At 48.7% G+C, this 23,095-nt stretch overlaps 9 protein-coding genes across 9 annotated transcripts; 5 read left to right on the plus strand and 4 right to left on the minus strand.

Annotated features, from left to right (window-relative positions):
* Positions 1 to 2,155: 2,155 nt before the first annotated feature.
* FMAN_05400 (putative SERINE-TYPE CARBOXYPEPTIDASE F PRECURSOR) lies at positions 2,156 to 4,028 on the plus strand (the record flags this gene model as incomplete). Its single annotated transcript, XM_041827945.1, has 4 exons — positions 2,156 to 2,520; positions 2,572 to 2,688; positions 2,736 to 3,345; positions 3,393 to 4,028. 4 exons carry the CDS (start codon positions 2,156 to 2,158, stop codon positions 4,026 to 4,028), a joined length of 1,728 nt encoding a protein of 575 aa, XP_041678858.1.
* An 819-nt stretch (positions 4,029 to 4,847) lies between these two features.
* On the plus strand, positions 4,848 to 6,312 carry FMAN_05399 (uncharacterized protein; the record flags this gene model as incomplete). The annotated part of the gene is made up of 2 exons (XM_041827946.1): positions 4,848 to 5,208; positions 5,264 to 6,312. 2 exons carry the CDS (start codon positions 4,848 to 4,850, stop codon positions 6,310 to 6,312), a joined length of 1,410 nt encoding a protein of 469 aa, XP_041678859.1.
* A 437-nt stretch (positions 6,313 to 6,749) lies between these two features.
* On the plus strand, positions 6,750 to 9,185 carry FMAN_05398 (uncharacterized protein; the record flags this gene model as incomplete). Its single annotated transcript, XM_041827947.1, has 2 exons — positions 6,750 to 8,594; positions 8,661 to 9,185. The coding sequence occupies 2 exons, from the start codon at positions 6,750 to 6,752 to the stop codon at positions 9,183 to 9,185; spliced, it is 2,370 nt and encodes a 789-aa protein (XP_041678860.1).
* A 226-nt stretch (positions 9,186 to 9,411) lies between these two features.
* On the minus strand, positions 9,412 to 11,264 carry FMAN_05397 (related to HOL1-Putative substrate-H+ antiporter-unknown biological function; the record flags this gene model as incomplete). Its single annotated transcript, XM_041827948.1, has 7 exons — positions 9,412 to 9,657; positions 9,706 to 9,810; positions 9,860 to 10,603; positions 10,655 to 10,946; positions 10,996 to 11,066; positions 11,111 to 11,166; positions 11,219 to 11,264. The coding sequence occupies 7 exons, from the start codon at positions 11,262 to 11,264 to the stop codon at positions 9,412 to 9,414; spliced, it is 1,560 nt and encodes a 519-aa protein (XP_041678861.1).
* Positions 11,265 to 11,556: 292 nt separating this feature from the next.
* On the minus strand, positions 11,557 to 13,080 carry FMAN_05396 (uncharacterized protein; the record flags this gene model as incomplete). The annotated part of the gene is made up of 3 exons (XM_041827949.1): positions 11,557 to 12,315; positions 12,373 to 12,641; positions 12,687 to 13,080. The coding sequence occupies 3 exons, from the start codon at positions 13,078 to 13,080 to the stop codon at positions 11,557 to 11,559; spliced, it is 1,422 nt and encodes a 473-aa protein (XP_041678862.1).
* Positions 13,081 to 13,313: 233 nt separating this feature from the next.
* Positions 13,314 to 14,912, minus strand: FMAN_05395 (uncharacterized protein; the record flags this gene model as incomplete). Its single annotated transcript, XM_041827950.1, has 1 exon — positions 13,314 to 14,912. The coding sequence occupies one exon, from the start codon at positions 14,910 to 14,912 to the stop codon at positions 13,314 to 13,316; it is 1,599 nt and encodes a 532-aa protein (XP_041678863.1).
* Positions 14,913 to 15,514: 602 nt separating this feature from the next.
* FMAN_05394 (uncharacterized protein) lies at positions 15,515 to 16,808 on the plus strand (the record flags this gene model as incomplete). Its single annotated transcript, XM_041827951.1, has 2 exons — positions 15,515 to 16,097; positions 16,144 to 16,808. The coding sequence occupies 2 exons, from the start codon at positions 15,515 to 15,517 to the stop codon at positions 16,806 to 16,808; spliced, it is 1,248 nt and encodes a 415-aa protein (XP_041678864.1).
* An 892-nt stretch (positions 16,809 to 17,700) lies between these two features.
* Positions 17,701 to 18,198, minus strand: FMAN_05393 (uncharacterized protein; the record flags this gene model as incomplete). Its single annotated transcript, XM_041827955.1, has 3 exons — positions 17,701 to 17,827; positions 17,880 to 18,028; positions 18,097 to 18,198. The coding sequence occupies 3 exons, from the start codon at positions 18,196 to 18,198 to the stop codon at positions 17,701 to 17,703; spliced, it is 378 nt and encodes a 125-aa protein (XP_041678865.1).
* A 3,593-nt stretch (positions 18,199 to 21,791) lies between these two features.
* Positions 21,792 to 22,595, plus strand: FMAN_05392 (uncharacterized protein; the record flags this gene model as incomplete). Its single annotated transcript, XM_041827956.1, has 3 exons — positions 21,792 to 21,980; positions 22,032 to 22,107; positions 22,162 to 22,595. The coding sequence occupies 3 exons, from the start codon at positions 21,792 to 21,794 to the stop codon at positions 22,593 to 22,595; spliced, it is 699 nt and encodes a 232-aa protein (XP_041678866.1).
* Between the last annotated feature and the right edge of the window lie 500 nt (positions 22,596 to 23,095).

The raw sequence follows: 23,095 nt of genomic DNA on the forward strand, positions 1-23,095 counted from the left end.
GCTATACTACCCCGGGGTGACTTTCGCCTTATCATAGCATCTTGTCATCGGAGGTAAATCTAGTATGGCTCAAAGCCGATCCTGTCCCCCAGATTCAGTTTGCGGGGAAAGGTGATAAGGACATGGGAAAGCTCAAGGTTAGATACCAGCCGTAATGCCCTTGGACCAAATCTCCTGATTATTCTCTCAGATGCGTCGCCGTGTACGGCAGATTACCGCAAAACTAAAGTCAGTGCCTCCTTACCGGTATCTGGATCGCCAATGACCTGTCACACCTCTCGCTTTGTCTCCGGGAGCCTTGTTCTTGCTATGGGATCTCCTTGCTTTTACTCTTTGGCATTCTTGTTGCCTGTGAGATCACTACCACTGCCTTGGTCATGAAATAAAGCACCGAGCTGTAGTTAATATTAAACTGTCTCACTACAGTATACTTTAATCTGCAATACTTACAATAATTCTATAGTTTATGATCTGCATTTAAGCTTATTTAGAATTATGGGAATCATAAACTAATTTTGTCGTCAAAAGCCACGATTCCATTGATACGTCTTCTCGTACTGAGTGATGCTGTTTTTAATTCTTTCCTTCTGACCTGTCTTTGTGTGATCACTTCTCAGACAACGATTTTTAAATATTGAACCAAACACTATAAGTTCTGTTTATGATAAAGTAACTCAAAAGTCAATATCTGTTTTCTCAAGCTGCCAGACTCAGGTTGGTGGGAGAATCTACAGGGTATGTCTACTCTGGAAGTGGTTTCAAAAAATACTCCGAAATGCAAAATCACTCAGATCAATTTGGGATCATTTCTCAAACTTTAATTGAAGTCCTCGAAACTCAAGTACTTTATTCGACTCAGTCTCAACCATAGTGGATAAAACTTTGCTCTGCCGTCCCATTTAATACTGGGTAATGGCACGGTCTCATGCGTTATTTGCGACGGGCGCTAACACGGCTCGGCAGAAGATCATCAGTGGTGACTGTTGAGAGACAAAAACCTTGAATACGAGCAGCCACAACGTCAGTTGTAGACGCTCAATTGACTTTTGGCGACTGACAAGTCTTGACTAACAGGAGTCAAAAATTGAGGCTATAGCGAAAGCAGTAATTAAGCGGTCAGCACGTGGCGCGATCAGCGAAACCCAGTGACACACAGAAGAAAGAGAGGGAAAAAAAAGGGAGGCTGGGCCCTTGAAACCGTTCTCATTAACCTTATTGTTATCGTTGAACAGAGCATCACCTCGTACCGGAACGGCTCCTCACATCCGATCGTGCCACAAAAGAGTCGCGAAGCCGAGGCGTCCGAGGGGGCGCTAGAAACAAGCGGGATTGGCTCGAGAAGTTCTGTCGAGATCTCAGCCACCTCGGGAAGGTTATCTCCAAAGTGTCGTCTGACTGCCTAACCGCGTGGCGAGGCGTTCTTTGTTAGTGCTTGTCAGACTCGCGTGTGGCTTGCATGCGGAGGAATGCAAATGGCTTGCTTATCAACGATAGCGATCACGTATTTTTCCAGAGCACGGAGTAACTACTCGTTATGCAGATCGGATGCGTCTTGTGTCTAACCGAGACAAAGATCCCCATTGTTGAACCAATTGTTTCAATTATAGAGATAAGGTCTCCACGTAAGATTGCAAGGATATTTTGTAACCCCAAGGCCCCCATCCGTCCTTTTGTAGCGCCCGATGACGATTAGAAGCTAGCACTCTCAAGTAAACAAGCAGTGGATAAGAACAAAATGAGGGGTAGAAGTGCCGTTAAGCCTGAACGAAATCAAGATCGGCGCCTCCAAAAAAAGAGCCAAAAGATCCCTGCGCTTTTGGAGAAGAAGAGCTCGCCAGGATAGGAAGGTCTGTGGGCGGAACTTTTGCTCTCCACACTTGTACCGAGTGAGGCAGTTCCCGATACAACATGGATGCTGCTGTATGTACGATGCCGTTCTTACCGGTCAATCTGTACATACATTTGGGCTATGCAACGATAATCCTTGACATGGTGCAAGTGCCGCGTTTCCGTGCTGTGACATCAGATTATCCATGACGCACCGTCAATTTTGGTGATCAATGCAGGACCCTTATGGTCTATACAGCTATAAGAACCGCCCCGCCGTGACCAATTGATCGTCTCTGCACGACCAAACCTGTCCTGTCTTTCCAAAATGCGGTTCAGTCTGATCAGCACTCTTCTGGCCTTTGGGACTCTGTCCCAGGCTGCCTTCAACAAGGATGCCATCAACGCCTTCAATCGCGTGCATCCTCGCCGATACGACGAGAGGCGCGCTGCTGCGCCGGTCGCCCCGGAGGAGTCTGCCTTTGAGAAGCGATCCAAGAGCAAGTTCCTGAACAAGCATTCTGAAAAGTTTGTTGTCAACGGCTCTGCTATTCCTGAGGTCAAGTTCGACGTTGGAGAGTCTTATGCTGGACTGCTCCCAATTTCTCAGGATCCTAAAGAGGAGCGCAAGTTGTACTTTTGGTTCTTCCCTAGCACCAACCCCAAGGCTAAGCGAGACGAGGTCGTCATTTGGTAGGTTCTGGTCTAATTGATAGATTGGAGAGTAGTTCTGACTTTTTTAAGGTTGAACGGTGGTCCCGGTTGCAGTTCGCTTAGTGGTCTCCTCACTGAGAACGGTCCTTTCCTCTGGCAAGAGGGAACTCTCTCTCCTGTGCCCAACACCTACAGCTGGACCAACCTGTAAGTGCCACGCTTAGCTGTAACTGTGGCTTGACTAACAGCCCTAGCACAAACGTTATCTGGATCGAACAGCCCGTCGGTGTCGGCTACAGCCAAGGCAAGCCCAACATCACCAACGAAGTTGAGCTCGGCAAGCAGTTCATCGGCTTCTGGAAGAACTTTATCAACACCTTTGAGCTCAAGGGCGCCACCACCTACATCACTGGTGAATCCTACGCCGGCTACTACGTCCCCTACATCGCCGATGCCTTCATCACTGCCAACGATGACGATTACTACAAGCTCGGCGGCGTGGCCATCAATGATCCTATCATTGGTGACGGCACTCTTCAGCAGCAGGCCGTCATCTACCCGTACATCGAGTACTGGTCGAACCTGTTTTATCTCAACCAGACCTACATGAATGCTCTGCGATGGACCCATCAGCACTGTGGGTATGAGAAGTATCTCAAGAAGTATGGAACTTTCCCTCCGCCCGAGGAGAAGTTCCCTGTTCTGCCTGATCCCTATGCCGATACGAATCCCAAGAGCAACTATACTTGTGACATCTTCGACTATGCTTACGCTGCTGCTCTTGACTCGAACCCTTGCTTCAACATCTATCACATCACTGATACCTGCCCCCATCCTTACAGCCAGCTCGGCATTGTCAACCAGGTAAGCTTATCTCCACCATTTCTGCAAATCAGTGCTAACAAGTACAGGGTGACTACTCTCCTCCCGGTGCCAAGGTCTACTTCAACCGCACAGACGTCAAGAAGGCTCTCAACGCTCCCACCGACGTGACATGGTATCAATGCACTCCCAACAAGGTCTTCGGCTTTGGCGACCCCAACTCCAACCGCAGCGACACTTCTCTCGCGCCCGCTCAGAACGAAGTTCTCAAGCGCGTCATCGAGCACACCAACAACACCATCATCGGAGTCGGTCGTCTTGACTTCCTCCTGCCTCCCAACGGAACTCTCTTCGCCATCCAGAACGCCACCTGGAACGGCAAGAAGGGTTTCCAGAAGTATCCCCAAGACAAGCAGTTCTACGTCCCCTTCCACATCGACTACAACGGCGGACGACTCAGTGAGGAGGGTATTGTCGGACAGTGGGGTGAGGAGCGTGGATTGACGTGGTATGAGGTTCAGCTTGCCGGCCATGAACTGCCCGGGTATAGTGCTGGTTCGGGTTACCGTGTTCTTGAGAAGTTGCTGGGAAGGATCAAGAACCTGGGAACGATTGAGAACTTTACTACCCAGAAGGGTAACTTCCAGGGAAACCCTCATGAGCGCGACTTTAGCGTCGTGAACCCGCTGGGTCTTCCTTGGGGCCATGGATTTACCTACGCTTAAGCGGTCATCTGCAGATAATTTTTAGTAACAAAGAATTGAACTATTTATTCAGTAAGATATATAATTATGCGAGTGAGCTGAAGTTTATAGGAAACCTCAGACTTTAAGGATGGAATTTGAATGCCTCTTTCGGAAATCCCATCCCACGTGACGAACTCAAATTCTCGCAGCCATTCACATCGCGCAATTTACTCCTCGATTTGACATGACCCCTCCATCACTCTTCAGGGTCGTCGACTGAGCCTTAAACATGCAATACAAGGGTCAAACTAACCATCAAAATGCTTCGGATACCACTGACGTCCAAGCGGTACAGAGCATATACTTACTCAGTCGCGAGATCGCAGCATGACTCGCTTCAACGGCAAAAGTATGTGGTTACTTAGCTGATCGATCCACCCAATCTCACTGCCATAGAATCATCTCAACCTAGTGGATAAGGTCATTTGAAGAGAAAAAAGATACTAGGAAGTAAAAGCTGGCTCGAGTATAGCCCGCGTGGAAACAATTCGGCTTGAGTTCATCATTGGGATAAATGGCTTCATTCTGCACCGTTGCCACTACGTAGGCGAACGCATATTAGGAGTACAATTATTGGGAGAGGCTGCAAGCCGGCCCCCATGACATCTGCACGTCAACGTGGACCAATTAGATCCGAGGTCAGCCACCGGAGAAGTGCATGCATGTGCTTATATATGACCTGGGAGAAAATAACATGCAGAGCCAACAGCTCATGACTGACTGTTGATAACAGAGCAACCTATCTCAGTCGCATGTCTTTACACCCACAATAGCAAGAGACTCGCAAGTTTTTTTACAATGAATAACCAAAGTGAACTAATTAACATCAAAGGGAACGCCCTTCATCGCTTTGTACTACACTCTACATTGTTACGTCTGATTGACCCTGTTCGCGGCAAACCGACCCGGAATACACTCGATGAGAACCCAGACGGCGGCTTTTCGAGTGCATGGCAGCTCCAGCAAAAGTTTCTAGACTCATTTGCCCTTATTTGTTCAACATCTAGCTCAGGAGCGAAAACAGCTACGGCTGTTTGTCTGGAAATACATGACCAAATTGGAAATATCCTCCGTTTGGCCCGCAACCATGGCTTGACACCTGAGGATCTAGCTGAACTAGAAAGAGTTCTGCAAGTGCTGCAAGAGGTTGCTAGAAGGGGTATGCAGTCTTTGCAAAATTGAAATGAACGTGACTAATATGGCGAGCGATACAGAAAAGCCATCATCGCAAGCCGAGACCGAGGTTCTACAGCTGGTTGCTGAACTTGACAGAGGCCGAATTTTGCGAATTGCAGAGAGGATCGAGAAGCAAGGCATTTGCCAGTTTCTACAAAAAACACAATCTGGAGTGCAATACAGGCAACTCCAGTCAGAGAAGTTCAAGATCTGGCTCGAGAGCTGCCCTTTCACAGCCTCTAACTCCCACATCCAGAATTGGACCTGTGCGGCTATCGTCAAGCTCATCAATTGGGCGTCGGAAGCTCGATGGCAGTACGCTGAGCAACTACGAACTTTACTAAAACTTGATGAGTCACAAAGTCAGGCCTGGTTGGATCATTTACATAAAGTCGCTCGCTATCGTTCCGACATCAAATCTATGGTCAAATTCGCCGTGAAGCAACCCGGCATCTTCGTCAATATTGGCATCCGACCGATCAATGCTCCTAAGCCATGTCGGTTCAAATTCCCATACGGCGACGCTCCACTGCTTGCAATCGTTAACAGGCTTTTGGGAAAAGACACAAACTCGACAATGGAGAAGCTTGAGAAACATTTGGGCACCCATGATGTTGAAGTGAAGCTGCGTGAAGCCTCTCCCGCGAAACTGACGCTTCATGCCGAGATGCAAATCGTTGTTTTTTACGAATGCAACCCTGGTTTAGCTCCCCACCTGAGGCTTATTGGGACGAGCAAAAAAGCTTGCTTTCTTTGCGACAAATATCTGCGTCATCATCCACTCGGGCTTCAAGCTTCCGCTTGTCACCAAAGGATTTATCAATCGTGGATGCCGCCTCCGTACAATAAATCCCCAGGAGATTCAACGAGGACCCCCTTTAGAAAGCTAAGTGGCGATATCGAGAAATTGACGAGGCAGGAGCTAAAATCGGCACTAACTGCTCCCCCCCGACCACCAAACTATGATTCGACTGCTGGGCCTTCTCTGACATTAACAGCAACGGTACCAACGGAACTGAGGTCACTGCAAAGGATTCAGGGAAATAACACGATCCAAGATGTCAGTTCCTCAGAGGACTCTGACTGAATTGCCGCGGCACGGTCTGGGCGCGGGATGTCCAATAAGATGCATCGTCAACCATCCAAAACTGTCCACATACATGCACGGTGCATTATCCCACACCACCAACGTGGGCTGGGCTGCTGTTGCCAACGGACATTGGCCAGTTAGATGGTGAAAACCACCTTAACGAGCCGACAGTTAAGTTTATTCAAGACCAATTATCTTGCGGGGCTCGTAATTCATGTGCACAATGGAAGAGGGGAATGACAATATCTTGATGCCTGATTCTGCAGGAGGCCGACCAACAATCTCATCATCGCAATGTATACTGGATTGGGTATCGGGGACCAGAGCTCGGCGGGTTATACATTCAAGATAAAAAGCCACCATTGCTGCCACAAATCCCAACAGAAACATATAACCTTCATTTATTATCTACAAAGATCATAGAGACAGCTGAAATGAATGCAAACATTGCCGTAGGAGATCACCGAGATCTCCTAGATATCATCGATAAGCTTCGCTTGCAGGGAGTCAGTCATTATATTGACCTTCCCGAAATTATTGTCTGTGGAGATCAGTCTGCAGGGAAGAGCTCTGTCCTCGAGGCCGTCTCAGGAATGAAGTTCCCAATCAAGGACGGCCTTTGTACGCGTTTCGCCACGGAGTTGGTTCTTCGTCGGGGCCCCAACATAATTACCAATGTATCCATTACTCCTGGTGAAAGCCGGTTTGGCGACGACAAAGAACGCCTTGAAAATTGGAAGCCAACAACTAGCATCAACGGAGAGGATCTAGGCGCCGTGACGAAGGAGGCAGAGGCTATGATGGCCATCCAAACCGGCACAGGGGAATTCTACGAAGATACACTCCGTGTCGAGCTCATCGGACCAGAGAAGCCACACCTAACAATGGTGGACCTTCCTGGTCTCTTCAGAGGGGGGAACAAGAATCAATCTGACGCCGATATCAGCATTGTTCACCATATGGTGGAGAAGTATATGGCACGAGAGCGGAGTATCATCCTCACTGTCGTGTCAGCCAAGTACGAGTATGTTCTGCAAGAAGTCACTCGGATGGCCCAGAAAGCCGACCCTGAAGGCTTGAGGACCATGGGCATTATCACAAAGCCTGACACATTGGATGTTGGCTCTGAGTCTGAAGACTACTTTGTGCGCCTCGCCCAGAACATTGAAGAAAAGCTCGACCTTGGATGGCATGTTTTGAAAAACCGCAGTTACGACGAGCGTGATTTCACATTGGCACAGAGGAACGAAAAAGAGAAAGAGTTTTTCTCTCAAGGATTATGGGGTTCCACTGAGCCTTCACACTGCGGAGCAGGGTCCTTAATGGTCAGACTTAGTAACGTCTTGAGGAACCAAATTCTTGTTGAGCTTCCGAGTCTTGAAAAGGATGTTGAACATGGTATTCTCAACTGCGTTGAGAGACTCGAACGTCTGGGCCCGGAACGAGGTACCCCACAGCAGCAACGAAGCTACCTTTTGCGTGTGAGTGAAAATTACACACTTTTGATGAGGCAGGCAGTCGATGGTATTTACACTGATCGTTTCTTCGGCAACCGGAACGATCAAGGTAGTTTTAACAAAAGACTAAGAGCTCTGGTGCGGTCGAGACTTGACGACTTCGCAGAGGAAATGCGAGTCGACGGTCAGAGCCACCGTATCGTCGATTCAGCGAGCGGAAGTGAAGACGAAGGCCCTGACAACTCCCGCGCCGGAGTAACAAGCATCCCTCGGTCTGAATTTATTGGCAACGTTGCTCGCCGTCTCAAATTCAACAGAGGTCGCGAGCTTCCAGGTCTCTTCAATCCTCAGATCGTTAATGATCTTTTCGTCGAGCAATGCACGCCCTGGGAGGGGATTGTCAAGAGACTTGCTGATGACATGCTCGAGATAGTGCACTTGACGACTGAAAAGGTAGTTGAGCAAAGTGCCGCGAGGGAAGTCTCCGAGGGGGTCTTGAAACTCATTCGTAAAGAAGTAGAGGGGCTGAGAATCAAAATGAGCGGCGAGATTGACAAACTGCTTTTATCAGCTATGCAACATCTTATTACGAATAACCCGGACCTTGTCCAGAACGTCCAGCAGATCCAGGAAGACCGACACAAACGCATGATCAAGTCACTGATTGCCAAGATGTTTGGAACAAACCGTTTCGACGGCTCTGACAAAAAGATCAGTATAAATCCGCTTGAACTCTTAACATTGGCAGGGCGGGGATTTGAGCCAAACATGGAACGCTTCGGAAGCGCATTGGCAGTAGATTACATGAAGGCGTTCTATAAGGTAAGACATATTCCCGAGCTGAGATTGGCTGATTCAATCCCACTGACAAGTTTAATTTACTCGTAGGTTGCAGTCAACAGGTTCATCGATGATATAGGCGCCCTAGCGATCGAAAACTGCCTTATTAGCAAGCTTCCCTCGCTTTTCACTTCAAGCAGTGTCGCTGAGATGTGTGACGAAACGTTACGACTCCTTGCAGGCGAAAGTTATGAATTATCCGCCGAGAGAAAACGCCTAGAGGTGAAACAGGGGATTCTAGAGAAAGGATTACAGGATCTCAAGAGCCTCTACAAACACAGCACGGTCGTCGGTAGCAAAGGGTACCACGCCCTGTTATCCGAAGATCTTGAGAAGGTGCCAGCCATCACACAGAGCAAATCTGAAAAAGGATCATCTACTCCCGATAGGGGGAGGGCAGCCTCTGAAGTCTTTGTCGAGGAAGTCCCCATTAGTCAGGAACAACGCCCTGAACTTCGAGCAGATCACATTAAGTGGCCAGATCAAGATGGCGCGAAGGACTTCTGGTCACCTCCTGCGATGAGGAAGTACGTGACGGACACCCTGGGTGAGGGACATCGATGGGGCAACTGAAATGTGTCTGGCATAGACCAGGAAGTCCATTCAGCTATCTAAGTAATCCTGTTAATATTCATAGGAGCCGCTCTTCTTGATAACACCTGGAGCCAAAATGTTACTCATAACCCACCTTACCTGTAGCCAATGCGATACCTGTTTAGTCACGTTATTTAAAGGTAGGATAGAAATAGGAGATTAATCTTTGAAGTATCTAGCTGTAATTTTGCCGTGAAAAGCAGACTCAGTGCCGAGTAGCTCCCTTCAAATCTTTTACAGACTCGTACATCTGCCATGTGTTCTCGCGAACACGTCGGCCCCAAATAGCGCAGGGGATGAAAAGTAGACAGACAGCGGTAGCGACGCATCCGCTGATGATGAAGAGCTTTGAGATGCCGATGGATGATATCCAGCCGACAACACCGAATGGAACTCCTATGGAAGGAATGTTGCGGATAAACGTAACGGAGATGAAGGCCTCTGCTGTAAGCTGCTGATTATTAGTTGCTGTCTTTCAGTGTCAGCTGGATAGACGTACGGTTTGGTAAATGTCGATGATGATGGTGCATGATATGTCAATCATGGATGCCATACCAAAGCCAAACATGGCACCTCCAATGCTTGGATAGATCCAGTGCCAGCCCTGATACGATTAGCCAACGAAACAATCTCGCAGAAAGAACGATACTCACCTTATCAGCTGATATCCCAAAGAATAAAAGTCCACCGCCCATAAGAAGCGCCGGCAACAGAAGAATATACAATCTCATCTCCGGCTCAAAAATCCCCTTATTCCTCTTCGCCAACTTGACAACAACCCAATCACCCAACACACCGCCATATACACTCCCCAGAAAGTTTCCCACAAACGGACCAAGAGACATGAGCCCTACGCCCGCTGTGTTAAAGTTGTACGGCGGTGCGGAGAAGATCATGGAGATGGATGATGTGAGAAGGATGAGAAATGCGACGCAGCTGGCTACTTGAAGCGCCGAGAAGAGAACGTGGGGAAAGAGAAACATTTTGAGGGGAACGAGATAATTGCGCCAGAGGGGCTCGTCTGTGCGTGTTATGAACCGCATTCGTTCTTTGTATGTAAGGCGGGATGGGTGGGTTTCTGAGTTGAGGTCTGAGTCTTGAATGTCTCCTTGCGCTGATTCATCCTTTGGGTTCTTGAGTGTGGATGTGCCTTGATTTGAAGTGTTCCGTGTTTCTCCAATAGTCACGGGTATAAATTTTGTCTCTTCAAATAAGAAGATGAACAGGAGGAACAGGACGGTTAGGACGATGCCAGTGGTGTAGTATGTCCATCGCCAGTCTTGAGCTGCTGCTTGAACACCAACTATACAAGGACAGACGAATTGACCGACCATAACAGCCATGATATAAAACCCATTCGCTGTACCCCTCTGATGGACAAAGAACAAGTCCGCAATCTAAATCTGTCAGCACTGTCTACCACCAATCATTACATCGTAATCACTTACCGTGATCTCCGAAATCGTCTCGTTAATACTCGCCGCCAGCCCCGACAGGAAATTCGTAACATACATCTCCCCCACAGTCTCCATCCTCCCACTCCACCACGACACCGCAGCCATAAGCCCAGTAGATAGTATATAGCAAGGCCTAGAACCGTATTTCCGAGCGAGTGGGATAAAGAGGAAACTTCCGAGGGCGAGACCAGCTGAGTTGAAGGCGACGCCGTAGTTGAGTTGGTCGTAGGTTACGTGCATATCGACAATCATTTGTTGCCATAGGACCATTTGCATAACAATGCTGAGGTTGCTTAGTATTAGATGGGAGAATGGGGAGGGGGGAGGCATACGCTGAGAAGAATGCTACTGTTACGGCGAGGACGAGGGTAAAGTTCCATGCTTTTCGGCGTTTGCTCCAGTTCTGGGGTTGTTAGATGAGATGCCAAGGGGAAGGGAGGAACTGACAAGAGGATCGTTGGGATCCTGTGAGGGTGTTGGAACGAGTATAATCTCAGAGCGACCTGTATAATGCGTCAGTGCCTGCGTAGAGTGATTGCTGGCGATGCAACTAACTCAGGAGACGCGAAGTGCCAGGGGGGAAGCTCAACTCGCTATCCATATTTGCCAATACTGGAAGAAAATAACAAAGGCAGAGGAATAGTGAGATGCTCGTCAGGTTAAACCTGTAATCCTTTCAGCCAAGTCCTCGAGGATACCCCGGATTTATAGCGATCCCCCTTATCACCCCGAAACCGGCTTCACCCCAGCCTAGAGAAATCTTTCACCAACCCATCGGTACACCCCGCAAAATACCGATGGCCCTAGCATCCAAGGAGCAGGTCCACCCACTCACCCAGATAACACATGTAACACCTGATTGGCTGCGTGTCGACCATCCTAAAACGGTCTAGCTAGAACAAACTCAGCTCAACGCCTCTCACTTTCGTCTCTTTATCAAGATCAACATCGTTATCACCCCTTTCCAAGGCCTTATCTAGTATTTCCTCTAAAATTAGTGCATTCGGTGTATCGCGGTATGCGTCGCAGATACTCCCGCACCGACGGAGTATTCGTACCCATGTTGGCCGAGTTTGGAGAATGGTTACTTCAAGACGCGCTGCTGTGTAGGGATATAGCATGCTGTTCGTAGCGAGGATATGAGCGTATTCTTCGCGCTGGCGAGTTTCGTATAGTGCGTCGATGGTGGCTACCAGACGACAAACTAGTAACTCATTGGATGGCGAGCCAGCTTGTGTGCGCTTTTGTCGTCGAGCAAGTAAGATGCCCGATAGCCGAAATGCTTCCCAGAGATGAACATGCGGAATAGACCCCTCATGGCCCTCCCAGTCCGCAAGGTCCTTCTCCACATCGTCATTGGCCATTCTCCCAAAAATATCGAGAAGACTTCGCGGCAAGCCCGAGACACTTTCGACACCGCCGACTAGCCCCGTTGAAGACGCTTTTTGGGCTGCGCGGAGATAACCCCAGATGCCAAGGGTTGGTGTGTCGCGCCCGCGGACAAAAGTGGGAATGTCCATTATGGCCATGGCCTCAAGCGAAAAGCGATATTCCAGATCCCCAATGCGATGTGCGTTCTTGGACTGCGGGAAGAGATGGTACACCCACATCATGTGATTCAGATGCGCTGTCCATGGAATTCCTTGGAACAACTACCAGACAGACCTAGTCAACATCTGGGGTTTGGCATGAAGAGGTGGAGTGCTTACGTGGAGAGTGCAGAGGAATACACCCGCGTTTACCAAACCCCCATCCAACGTCCCATCAAACCGACCTAGCTGCTCACGGAAAAGACGGAGACTTTGATTGCACAGATCGTGGAATAATGGTGGGGGGTTCCGGGGGTTGGTGTTGTAGACGTGTGTGGCGATAAGGCCGAGAAATAGTGGTTCGTTTTGCATGGCCAGGCGTTGGAGTTCAAGAGGGAATGGATCTTCTGTGGAGGTGGAGTAGAAGAGGAACACGGTTTTTTGTATAACTGGGTTGTTTAGCGGGAAGATATTGGGGTTGGCACTTGGCTTACATTCTTTGAAGAGGTGTTTCTCTTGGGCACTTCTTCTTTGCAACCATTGCGGTTCTTCAGTCTCGATCACCGGGTACTCCATCTCCATTAAATTCTGCACCGGGCCATTCTCAGCATCAACGCCCAACGGGAAAGCCTGGAACTGCCCAAACCCCTCCGCATCATCAATCTCATACCCTCTCCTCCTCTTCTTCTCACTACCAGTACCCAGAACAGGAAGTGAAGCACCAGTAAGTTTACCCCTCGACGCAACGCCTACATCCCACTGCAACTTTAGAGCATAGCCTTCACAGGTGAGGTTGTTCTTTTGGCATTCACGACATGCTGGTTTTGTCTCGTCGCATTTCCGATGGCGTCTTTTGCATGTTGAACAGCCGGTTCTTGAGCGGGACATGTTGTGATGGATGAGTTGGAGATAAGAGATGGGGTGTAGGTGTTGGAGTGATAACGAGATGGGGCGGTCTGGGGTAGCAGAATGATTAGCTTGGTCGGCCCGAGGGCATCGTCATAGCTGATATGCTTGAGGCTAAGATAATCATCCACCTTGAGATCACCCTGATGTTTCTCATGATAATATTACAGGTTCAGTATTTTACACTACTCTACATCTATACTATCAATAGTCAACTACTTCTTATAAACCCTCTCACCCCCAAACCACGTCTCATCAACCTTCATCTCCAACAATCCATCCACCTTCACAACCCCCGGCAACACCATAAAATCCGCCCTCAACCCCGTCTCCAACCTCCCCGTCCAACCCTCCGCAAACCTCGAATACGCAGCCCCATACGTCGCGCCCCTCACAGCCTGCTCCAGCGTCAACGCACTCTCCCCGTTCGTAACCGTCTCCCTCTCCGGCTCCAGCGCCGACTTTCTCGTCGTAGCATTATACAAATTCGGGAACGGCAGGTGTCGCGCCGTAGGTGCGTCAGTACCAATAGCCACGTTTGCGTGCCCGTCGATACATTCTTTATAAGGGAAGCAGTGTTTCCACGCAGATGGCTTGACGAGCTTTTCGTAGCCTTCTAGAATGGCGGGGTCGCTGTGCACGGGTTGCACCGAGGCGGTGATACCGAGACTACCGAGACGGAGGGCGTCTTCGGGGGTGGCCATCTCGAGATGTTCGATGCGGTGGCGCGCGGTGGGATTGTTGGTGCTTGCGATGGCGGAGATGGCTTGGGAGACTGCTACGTCGCCGATAGCATGGATGGCACATTGCATTCCGGCTTTTGTGATTTGTGACAGAACGCGGTTCATTGCTTCGCCGGGCCAAAGGGGTTGAACCAGATCGGTTGATTCACCGTAAGGATATGACAATGCGGCTGTGCAGCCGTCGACTACACCATCGCACATGAGTTTGACGCCGACGATGCAGAATTCTGGTGATTTCGAAGGATGGAATTTGCTGTGCATGTCGATAGCTTCTTGGATCTTCTCATGGAGCACCTTCTCGTCTGCTTCGTAGGGAACGAACCAGTGAGCTGCGATGTGAAGATTGATGCCCTTCCTCTCCCGTAACGTCTGTAACGCTTCCCAAGCTACTGCATCCATCGCCATGTCGATAACCCCAGTGTAGCCCTCCGCTGAATAAGCCTGAACTGCTCGTTCTAAAGCTTCAAGCTTATCGTCCATTGAGAGTGACTGGATCAGAAAGGGCCATATAAATGCTGTGACAGCCCATTCTGCCAATAGTCCAGTCGGGTTGCCGTCCTTATCGCACGTGAGATGTTCCGGGCATTTTGCCTTGATCTCATCAATAGGGAGTTCTTTTAAAGCAGCTGTATTGCACCACGCGGAGTGAAGATCATTTGAATCGATGAAGATAGGCCGTGGGTCAATATCATCAATCATACTCGCAAGAGCAACTCCATCTGTCGCAGATTGAAGCCATCCTCTGCATAGAATTCTAGGTAGGTCTGGGTTGGCAGCAGCAAAGTCTGTTATCCTCTGTCGAATCTCTTTTAGGGATTTGCATCCTCCAAGGTCGAGTTTTTGCTGTGACAGACCGAAGAAGAGAAGATGGACATGGCTGTCGATGAATCCAGGAAGGACAACGCGATTATCAAGATCCAGAATTTCTACGCCTCGAGATTTTGCGTCTTGGACTGTTTTGTCGTCTTCGGATCCGATGTAGGCGATTTTAGATCCCTCGACGATCATGCACTCTCGATACGAGTCATCGTCGCCGACGAAGCGGCCATTTGTGAGAATTGTTGGAGACATTATTACACCTGCAGATGATAAGAAAAAGAATAGAGCAAGAAAATGTTACGAAGATGAAATGTAACGAAATGGAATTACAGGGTCTTATCAATATGAGGGGAATCGAGACTATGATGAAAGCGGCAGCAATCTGGAGATGGAGGGTTCGGCGCGTCCACCTTCTAAATGGGTTGACCTGCTGAAAGCGCGAGGGTTTGAACTTCCAGGCGTGTCGACCTGCTGGAAGGGGTTTAGATCGGCGGGGAGCTAGGGGGCCCGGGAGGCTTGACAGTCGACTTCGCCTAACTTAAGAGTCTGGGGCTGCTGTTGATTGGGCCTTGGGGCGATGAGAATTGAGACGAAAGTAAATCGAGGTGGGAAACGCCGTATGGGTTCCGCGGAATACGCTGCGGGGAAGAGTTTGGCTTTGGGGAGTCTTTTGATACCTTTGATTAAGGCTTAGATCTATATTGCGGGACACGAAAATGAATTTGATTGAGGCTACTCCGTAGTGATGCTGAAGTTCACCGAAGGTTAGGTTACATCGCCGTTTCGGCTCCGAAGCCCGGATTTCTCCACTCTCCAGATTTTATCAACTTACGGAAAAAGCCACTCAGACAATAATGGATCGGATTCCGACTACAGACTCTCCGCCCAGCAGCCTAACACAGCCAGCGCCACTGATCGAAGACTTACTTTTCGAAGGAGAAGATGATCAAGATTGGGGCGATTTCGTCGACTCCGATGAAGAGCCCGATGTCGAATTTGCATGTGAAAATATCAACTTCTACCCTAGAGGTTTATGCTATTCAACCTCAATCGGTGAGATTATCGTCGAGCGATATCGCATCATCCATAAACTTGGCCATGGCGCTTTTTCAACGGTTTGGATGGCGCAGGATATGCTGGAAAACAGAGACGTCGCGCTCAAGATCTTGATGCTGAGGAATCCCGACGACCGTGATTATGACATGCAGAGCGAGATAATTGGCAAAGCAAAAGATTTGACCTATCTGTTGGTCTATCATCGAACATTTCTGCTTACCAGTCCTCATGGCCAACACCGCGTCTTTGTATTTCCTCTCCAAGGACCAAACTTGAGAAATCACCCACCCAGAAAAGCCCCCATTGCTACAAGGATGGCATTTGCAGCACAATTACTCCAGGCCTTGAAGGCACTACACGAGGCTGGAATAGTTCATTCGGGTACAGCCACACAATCCCAAGTGAGGAAAATCTAACTCATGAACAGACTTAAACACTGCCAACATAATGTATACCTTTCGGTCCCTCAACAGTAGTATATCTGAAAAGTACAAGCAAATCGGGCGACCGAGGAAGATGAAACTATGGACTGAGCAGTGGAAAGATGGCGAACTGGTAATGCCAATGAAGCCAAAAGAGGAACTTATAGGAGACTCCATTGTCCTTGAAGACTTTGGTCTTGCTCATAGAGCTGGTGCTTCGACTCAAAAGATGCAGTCACCTGCTACCTACTGCGCTCCTGAACGGGTACACAACATCAGCCCGTCGTATGGCTCTGATATTTGGAGTTACATGTGTATCTTCTTTGAACTATACACAGGATCGTATCTGTTTCAGGGCTGGGGACATGCATCAGTGGTGTCATCTATCGTTCATACTCTTGGTTCCCTTCCAGACTCTTGGAAGGGAGCATACCACATCGGTGGCTCGGGTGAGGATAAGTGGTATGACAAAAATGGGCAAATAGATCCAGAGTTTGATCTGATGGAGAGGCTCACTCAGCTTCGCCCTGATGTTGATGTAAGAGAACTGGAGCTGGTAGTGGCGATACTACGAAGGGGTCTTGTCTACCAACACGAGAAACGGATCACAGCAGCAGAGCTTCTAGAGAACGACTCATTCGAGAAACTTATGAGTATCTATACACAATAAGAGGGACTCGACTCTCAGAGCTTCAAGATAGTATCACTCCTTTGTACTATCAGGCTATCTAATTCCGACGGCCTATTAGAGTGCACCCATGATATTGTAGTGGGCTATTGGCTAACGCCGTGTCGTTCCCGATGTCTGTATAATGTGAGACCCTGATGTTGAAGGTCACTGAATGGTAGGTTATATCGCCTTTTGGGGTGTGGGATCTGGACTTTTCTGACTCTACACCTCTTAGATTTTATTAACCTAGGGAATAAGCCACTAGACATAATCATAAACCCTTATTTCAACTATAGATACTCTATCTAGTAGCTTAACACAGCCAGGGCTACTAATAGAAAAGCTAACACTTGACAGAAACGAAGCTGAGGACTGGGGTAATTTTATTGACTTGGACGAAGTACCTGATGTCGAATTCACCTGCGAGGATATGATATCACGGTATGCTCATGCCTCTTCGTCATCCACGACCCTTTATCAGCAGGCCTCACCTTCTCATCGTGGGTCATAAAAAATCTGAAATCATGGACGATTCTGCATCCGGTTTGTTGTGTGCACTATGGTCACTTTTCGAATGCACAACTCCGGACTCCCCTCGGCTGGTGCTCGGCCCGACGACACAAGTTTCTCTTTTGCAGTCAAGCAATTAATGATGCTTACGCTTCAACAACAGTCGTATTCAGTTCATTCTCTGAGACGCGACTTCCCACTTCACAACCTAATTGTACATTCAATTTCAATCCTTAAGCCTTGCCTTGAGCATCGCTTAACAATTTAATGATCTCGCTCAGCATCTAGCTGCACCTCATCCGTCAAACAGCTCAGTACCTTCGTCTCGGTAATTTGAATGCTCTCATGTTGAATACTCTGAACCAATGCCTCTATTAACCTACTAAGCAACATTGCGGATATCAACTATCAGATTACCATTGCCCCAAGCGGGGTTCTGGCCCTTGACCTTGCCATCACCACGAGAGCAGTTATCCATGATTTGTCCCGCACCTCGAGCAACGTCCTGGCTGTTACTCAAGTCAGCAATGGCTTGTCCCAAATGAACTGCACCAGGCTTACCAAGAGGACGTCGAACTTCCGCCGTTAACAGCTATACCAGTAATCTGGGTGTTCCCGCGCCGGCAGAAATTGGTGCCGGACACCGTACCGGTGCATGGCTGACCTCCAAGGCCGGCAAGGTAGTTGATGCAATCGACCGCTTCATTAACCTAACCGAGAGCGAGTCAGATGGTTTGAATCATTATATAAAAAGTTTTGAAGGGCGACGAAGGCGTACATTGGCGAATGCGCTTGCAGGCAGATTGTCTAAGCAGCTAACAGCAAGAGCTGTCCTAGCAACACTGAGGAGAACAGTAATAGACGTGATCGGTTTGACCATTTTGTTATTGGTAGGAAGTGATATACTTTTGCGCGGCAGGTAGTTAATGATGAATGTGCTGAAGAGAGCAGCAGACGTATAGGTCAGGGCGGACAGAGGCGCGTCCTTTTATTCTTTCCTCTCTAGTTACGTCGCACAGTCGCCAACCATCCCAGACAAAACTCCGTAAGCTCGTCCTGTGCTTATAAGATGTGCCTTAATGCATAGTAGTATTCACAGTCGCTATCCCTCGTGTTATCTCTTATTAGCCATTGGTCAACTCACGGCGCACCAGCCACCTACCTGCAAACCACTATTCCATGGACGGCAGTAACATAATAGCACACGCTTCGACCTCCGTCCATCGTTCGACCTGGTCCATGAGATCTACAGTCGTTACCGGAACTGCCGGATTGACACACGAGGTGAATGTGACACGAATGTATGGAATAGGGTCGCGTCGTAGTGTTGGGCAAGCATAGTGTCTGTAGATCGCTGGTAGGTTCGGGCTTAGGGCATGCAATGAAACCTGATAGTTACTCGAGGTGGAGGAAGACAGGACCCTGTTGGCCCGCTTGAAATCATGATCGGCCTCTGCAGCTTGTCTGGACGTTCCATAGCCCTAAGGAAGAGGGGCCGAGGACTTTAGACTGTGTCCTTAGATCTAGCGCACGGTTCTGGTCGAAGTGCTATTTCCCATTTCAACGGTCTGTATCATCCATGCCATTCATTCCCGCTTGTCATCGGTGATGAGCCAAGAGCATAGCGATGGTACATCTTGAGTAAGTATTAGTAGAGACCCCGTTGATCGAGGGCCGGACCTGCACCGATGCGGGAACTCTCACACGGATCGGCTTGCAATTAAAGATAAGCTTGTAGCCAAGGAGCCCTGCCGGTACAGACCTGATAAAATCCGATTGGATCAGGAATACGAGAAATCCTGCGGATGACACTGGCTGTTTCATTGGTTACTCTCACTTTTAGCTGAACTCAAAACCGACTGGAACTCGGGGTCTACTGCGGAATTTCCTCAAAGCTCGAAGTAGCTCGAAGAAAGAAGACGTTTATACAGTATCAATCAAGGATATTTGAAGTTAACCTATGTCGTGGCTAAAATTGCGTCTTGTATTTTAGGAAGTATATGTCGATGATATCTGGAGTGATGCTCGGCACATTCATTTGCAAGCCAGTGTCATTTAGAAAGTGGGATCAATAACAGACGATAAAACACGAAGTAAGAGTTTTGTATTCTTCTTGACTCTAGCTGGGAACCCAGAAGAGTTGCGTGGCACTCCCGCCCTAAGATTGACGTGCCTCGTCGTCAGAAGCTTCTCCCAAACAACTGACTACCCACAACGGGTATCTCTCCCTCAAAATGGCGGCTTCAGAGACCCCGGCTTCACTAACAGACGTCACTATTTCTATTTCAAATGGCTGACGGCGGCTTTATCTCCTAAATGCGTGTAGATCTTTGGAGTGTCACTCGCCCCACTCATAGGTTTTGACCACTCCAGGGGTACATAAGGTTTGAGCCAGGAAGAAATCTATGTCATCGTGCACCTCAGACGCATCCCGTATCTGCGATGTTTTAATTTATTAAATTAAGCATATCGCACAGCAGAATGAGGCCTCCCATGAAACCTTATCTTGAGTCGCCTACCATTAAAGAGGAAAGGAAGGCTATCCTAGCTAGTCATCGATTGAACGAGCATGGGATAGTCTATCGCGATTATGGAAGAGCTCCGGCGAGTATTCTACACCACGTTACCCCTGTTAGCGAGATGGTACATGAAGGGAATCACACGAAACGCAATTGATTGATAGCCCCCAGGTTGATGGGTGCAAGAAGGAGCCAGGAATACTGGGGTTTGAGTAATGCAGTGTAGCATTATACTGTGATAAGGTTAGGGGTTTAAAAGAGGCTCCAGCCCCCAGGGCACAAAAGTAAAGGACACCAATAAACACATACAGGCAAAATACTCCAAGCCGTCACTGTTGCCTAGGAGTGTAGCATTATACAGCCGTAAACGTTATTGGTACTTGCAAAATGAGGTGAATTGAGAGGAGGGTCACCCAATAGAGACGGAGAGGATTACCGAAAATAAGTATGTTGCCGATATTTCCCCTCTTGCAATATAGGAGCGGCGCAAAAGGCCGAGAGCTACGAAACTTTACATGCCGTCTAGGTTTAGTTCTGCAGGACATGCCACACAAATTAAACCTAGAGAAGGTAAACAAGCTTTATCGCTAAGTCAGACCCTGCGGTCGCTTCGTTCCGTCCCTCGAGCGTCGATGAGCAGTCTAGGTACTGATTAGCGCCTCGGAACGGTCACTACTAGCCACATGTCGATGGACCTGATTAGTTGACCTGAACGTGACCCACTCCAGATCTGCTTCTGGCTTCGTTGCCGAGCTTGCGTCTACTTCCCGGCTATTTCGGACACCCAAGTTGCTGGCCGCCGTGATCAGCACATATTCGAAGTTCATGCCTCCTCTTGGTAGCACCTGACACACCCATTCGGATCCGTCGGAAGCCTTGATAGGATGATGGGAAGGTAGATGGCCAAGTATTGCTGTCGAGTGATGACTATCGCCCGTCTGCCCCGCCAATGGCTCGCCCAGAGCCTTAAGCTAGCAAGTATCGACCAGTCCGACCAGAAATGGGGCGCTTGTGGGGGACCTCGCATATCTCACGACTAATTCTATGGACAAACCTCACAACCAAAGGTGGAGTCTTATCGCCCAAGTCTGGTTTCTCTACATTCCATTGGCGATGAGGTATCTTCCCCGGATATGTTCTGGACCCAGAACGAGCAACTTATCTTCGTGCAATGCATGAGACTGTCAGAATGTGTGCTGGAAACGGGCAGGCAATATTATCGTAAGAGTGATCTTGGAGAGCTAACAACGCACTGGGCCCTAATCTTAGCGCACGGGTTCCTGCGCTAATTTTAGTGGACTCGGGGCTTCCCGCCATGACCTCAGCTTTAGCAAAACAATTCCTGGGCGGGAAGCCATGCACAGAGGCAATGTGTGAGGGAAGCAGGGCCGATCTAAATTTCGGCGCCGTCACAAATAAGCTATGACCATGGAGTCTCAGACCCCACTGTGACGGTTGCACCTAACATGGTAAAAGATTGGGCTGTAACAGCTACTGTGAACAGTTACAGTAGTGTCTAAAGCCATCTATAGAACCCTTATAACGCTATGACGAGCAATAAGAGGGGCTAGACTCTCAGAGCGTCAATATAGCATCGCTCCCTTCCATTATTAAAATCTAATTCCGACGGCCTGTTAGAGTGTACCCGTGACATTGTAGTAGGCTATGGTCCAGTGCCGTGCCGCCCCTGATGTCCCTACCCTATAAGACTTGAGCCAAGACACGGGCCAGGGGAAGGGTTGCGGGGACAGACAAAACCCATTGAAAATAAAACGACCCACTAGTCGAACAGGAACCCGTCACCGTCGGTGGATTCTTCTACCGCTTCATCGGGTGTCGGGTATTCTGAAAGCCGACACCTATGAAGGCGCAAGCCCTGTCGCCGGATAAATAAACCAAGCATGCGAATCAACTGTAGTCTATAACACTCACCGGATTAATCATACAACGCAATATGCAGACACCCAAGCCCTTCATTCTCTTCTTCAGTCCAGTCAGGCACGCCAAGGCAGCATTCGAACAGCTGCACGAGGTTGCGAGAGTCGGCGTAGTCACCAGCACTAACAGGCAAGAATTCTTCAAAGATGTTCAAGATAAATATAAGGACATTCAGGTGATTTACAGAACATCAGCAAGCGGTGCCGTGAGTATCTCTTTTTCATTGTGCTTTTATTCGCATGCTGACATGCTACAGGTCGCGGGGAACTTTGACGTCGAATTCATTCAACATCTTCCATCAAGCTGCAAGTTTATCTGCCACAACGGAGCAGGCGAGTTCATAAGTTCTCATAGTATCGAAAATTATGTTACTAACAGTTCGTCAGGATACGATCAAATTGACGTCAAGGCTTGCGCAGATCGAGGAATCACCCTCACCTACGCGCCTGACCCGGTCACCAATGCCACAGCCGACTTGGCTCTCTGGCTACTACTTGGATCGTTAAGACAGCTCAACCCATCACTTGGTTCTTTGCGCCGGGGAAACTTCAAGAAGGGCATTGATTTCGGCCGCGATCCACAGGGCAAGGTTCTCGGTGTCTTAGGAATGGGTCGAATTGGCCGTGCCCTCAAACACCGATGCGAACCACTTGGTATCATCACGCAGTACCATAATCGCTCAGAACTGCTTCCTCAGCAAGCAGCCGGCGCAAGATATGTATCCTTCGAACAGCTCATTTCCGAGAGTGATATAATCAGCATCCATGTTCCACTCAGCACTGCGACAAGGCATCTTATAGGTGCCCAAGAGATAAGATGAAAGATGGCGTCATCATCGTCAACACAGCCCGAGGTGCTGTTATTGATGAGAATGCACTGGCTGAGGCACTGGATTCAGGGAAAGTTGCGTCTGTTGGTCTGGATGTTTTTGAGCATGAACCTATGATCAACGAGCGTCTTTTGAAGAACGAGAGGGCTCTTCTTGTGCCGCATTTGGGAACACATACAGTAGAGACTCTGACTAAGATGGAAATGTGTGCTATGGAGAATGCGCGGCGGGCTGTTTTGGGGGAGCCTCTTCTTACACCTGTTCCAGAGCATGCTGGGCTCCAACCTACAATCTCTTGATCGCTTAGCAAATACACCGAACCTATCAGGGTCTATAGAACAAGGCAGATTGAAGGGAGACGCGCGTTTGTAAGCTTTCAGATTGTTTAGGCGAAGTAATAGATTGGGAGACCTTTCAAGTTGGCTAGAGTCTTGGAAGTATAACAAGTCGCTGAGTTTATCTGAGTAACGCCGGAAAAGCAAATTGCATTC

This window comes from Fusarium mangiferae (assembly GCF_900044065.1).
Source record: "Fusarium mangiferae strain MRC7560 genome assembly, contig: FMAN_scaffold002, whole genome shotgun sequence".
NCBI lineage: Eukaryota > Fungi > Ascomycota > Sordariomycetes > Hypocreales > Nectriaceae > Fusarium > Fusarium mangiferae.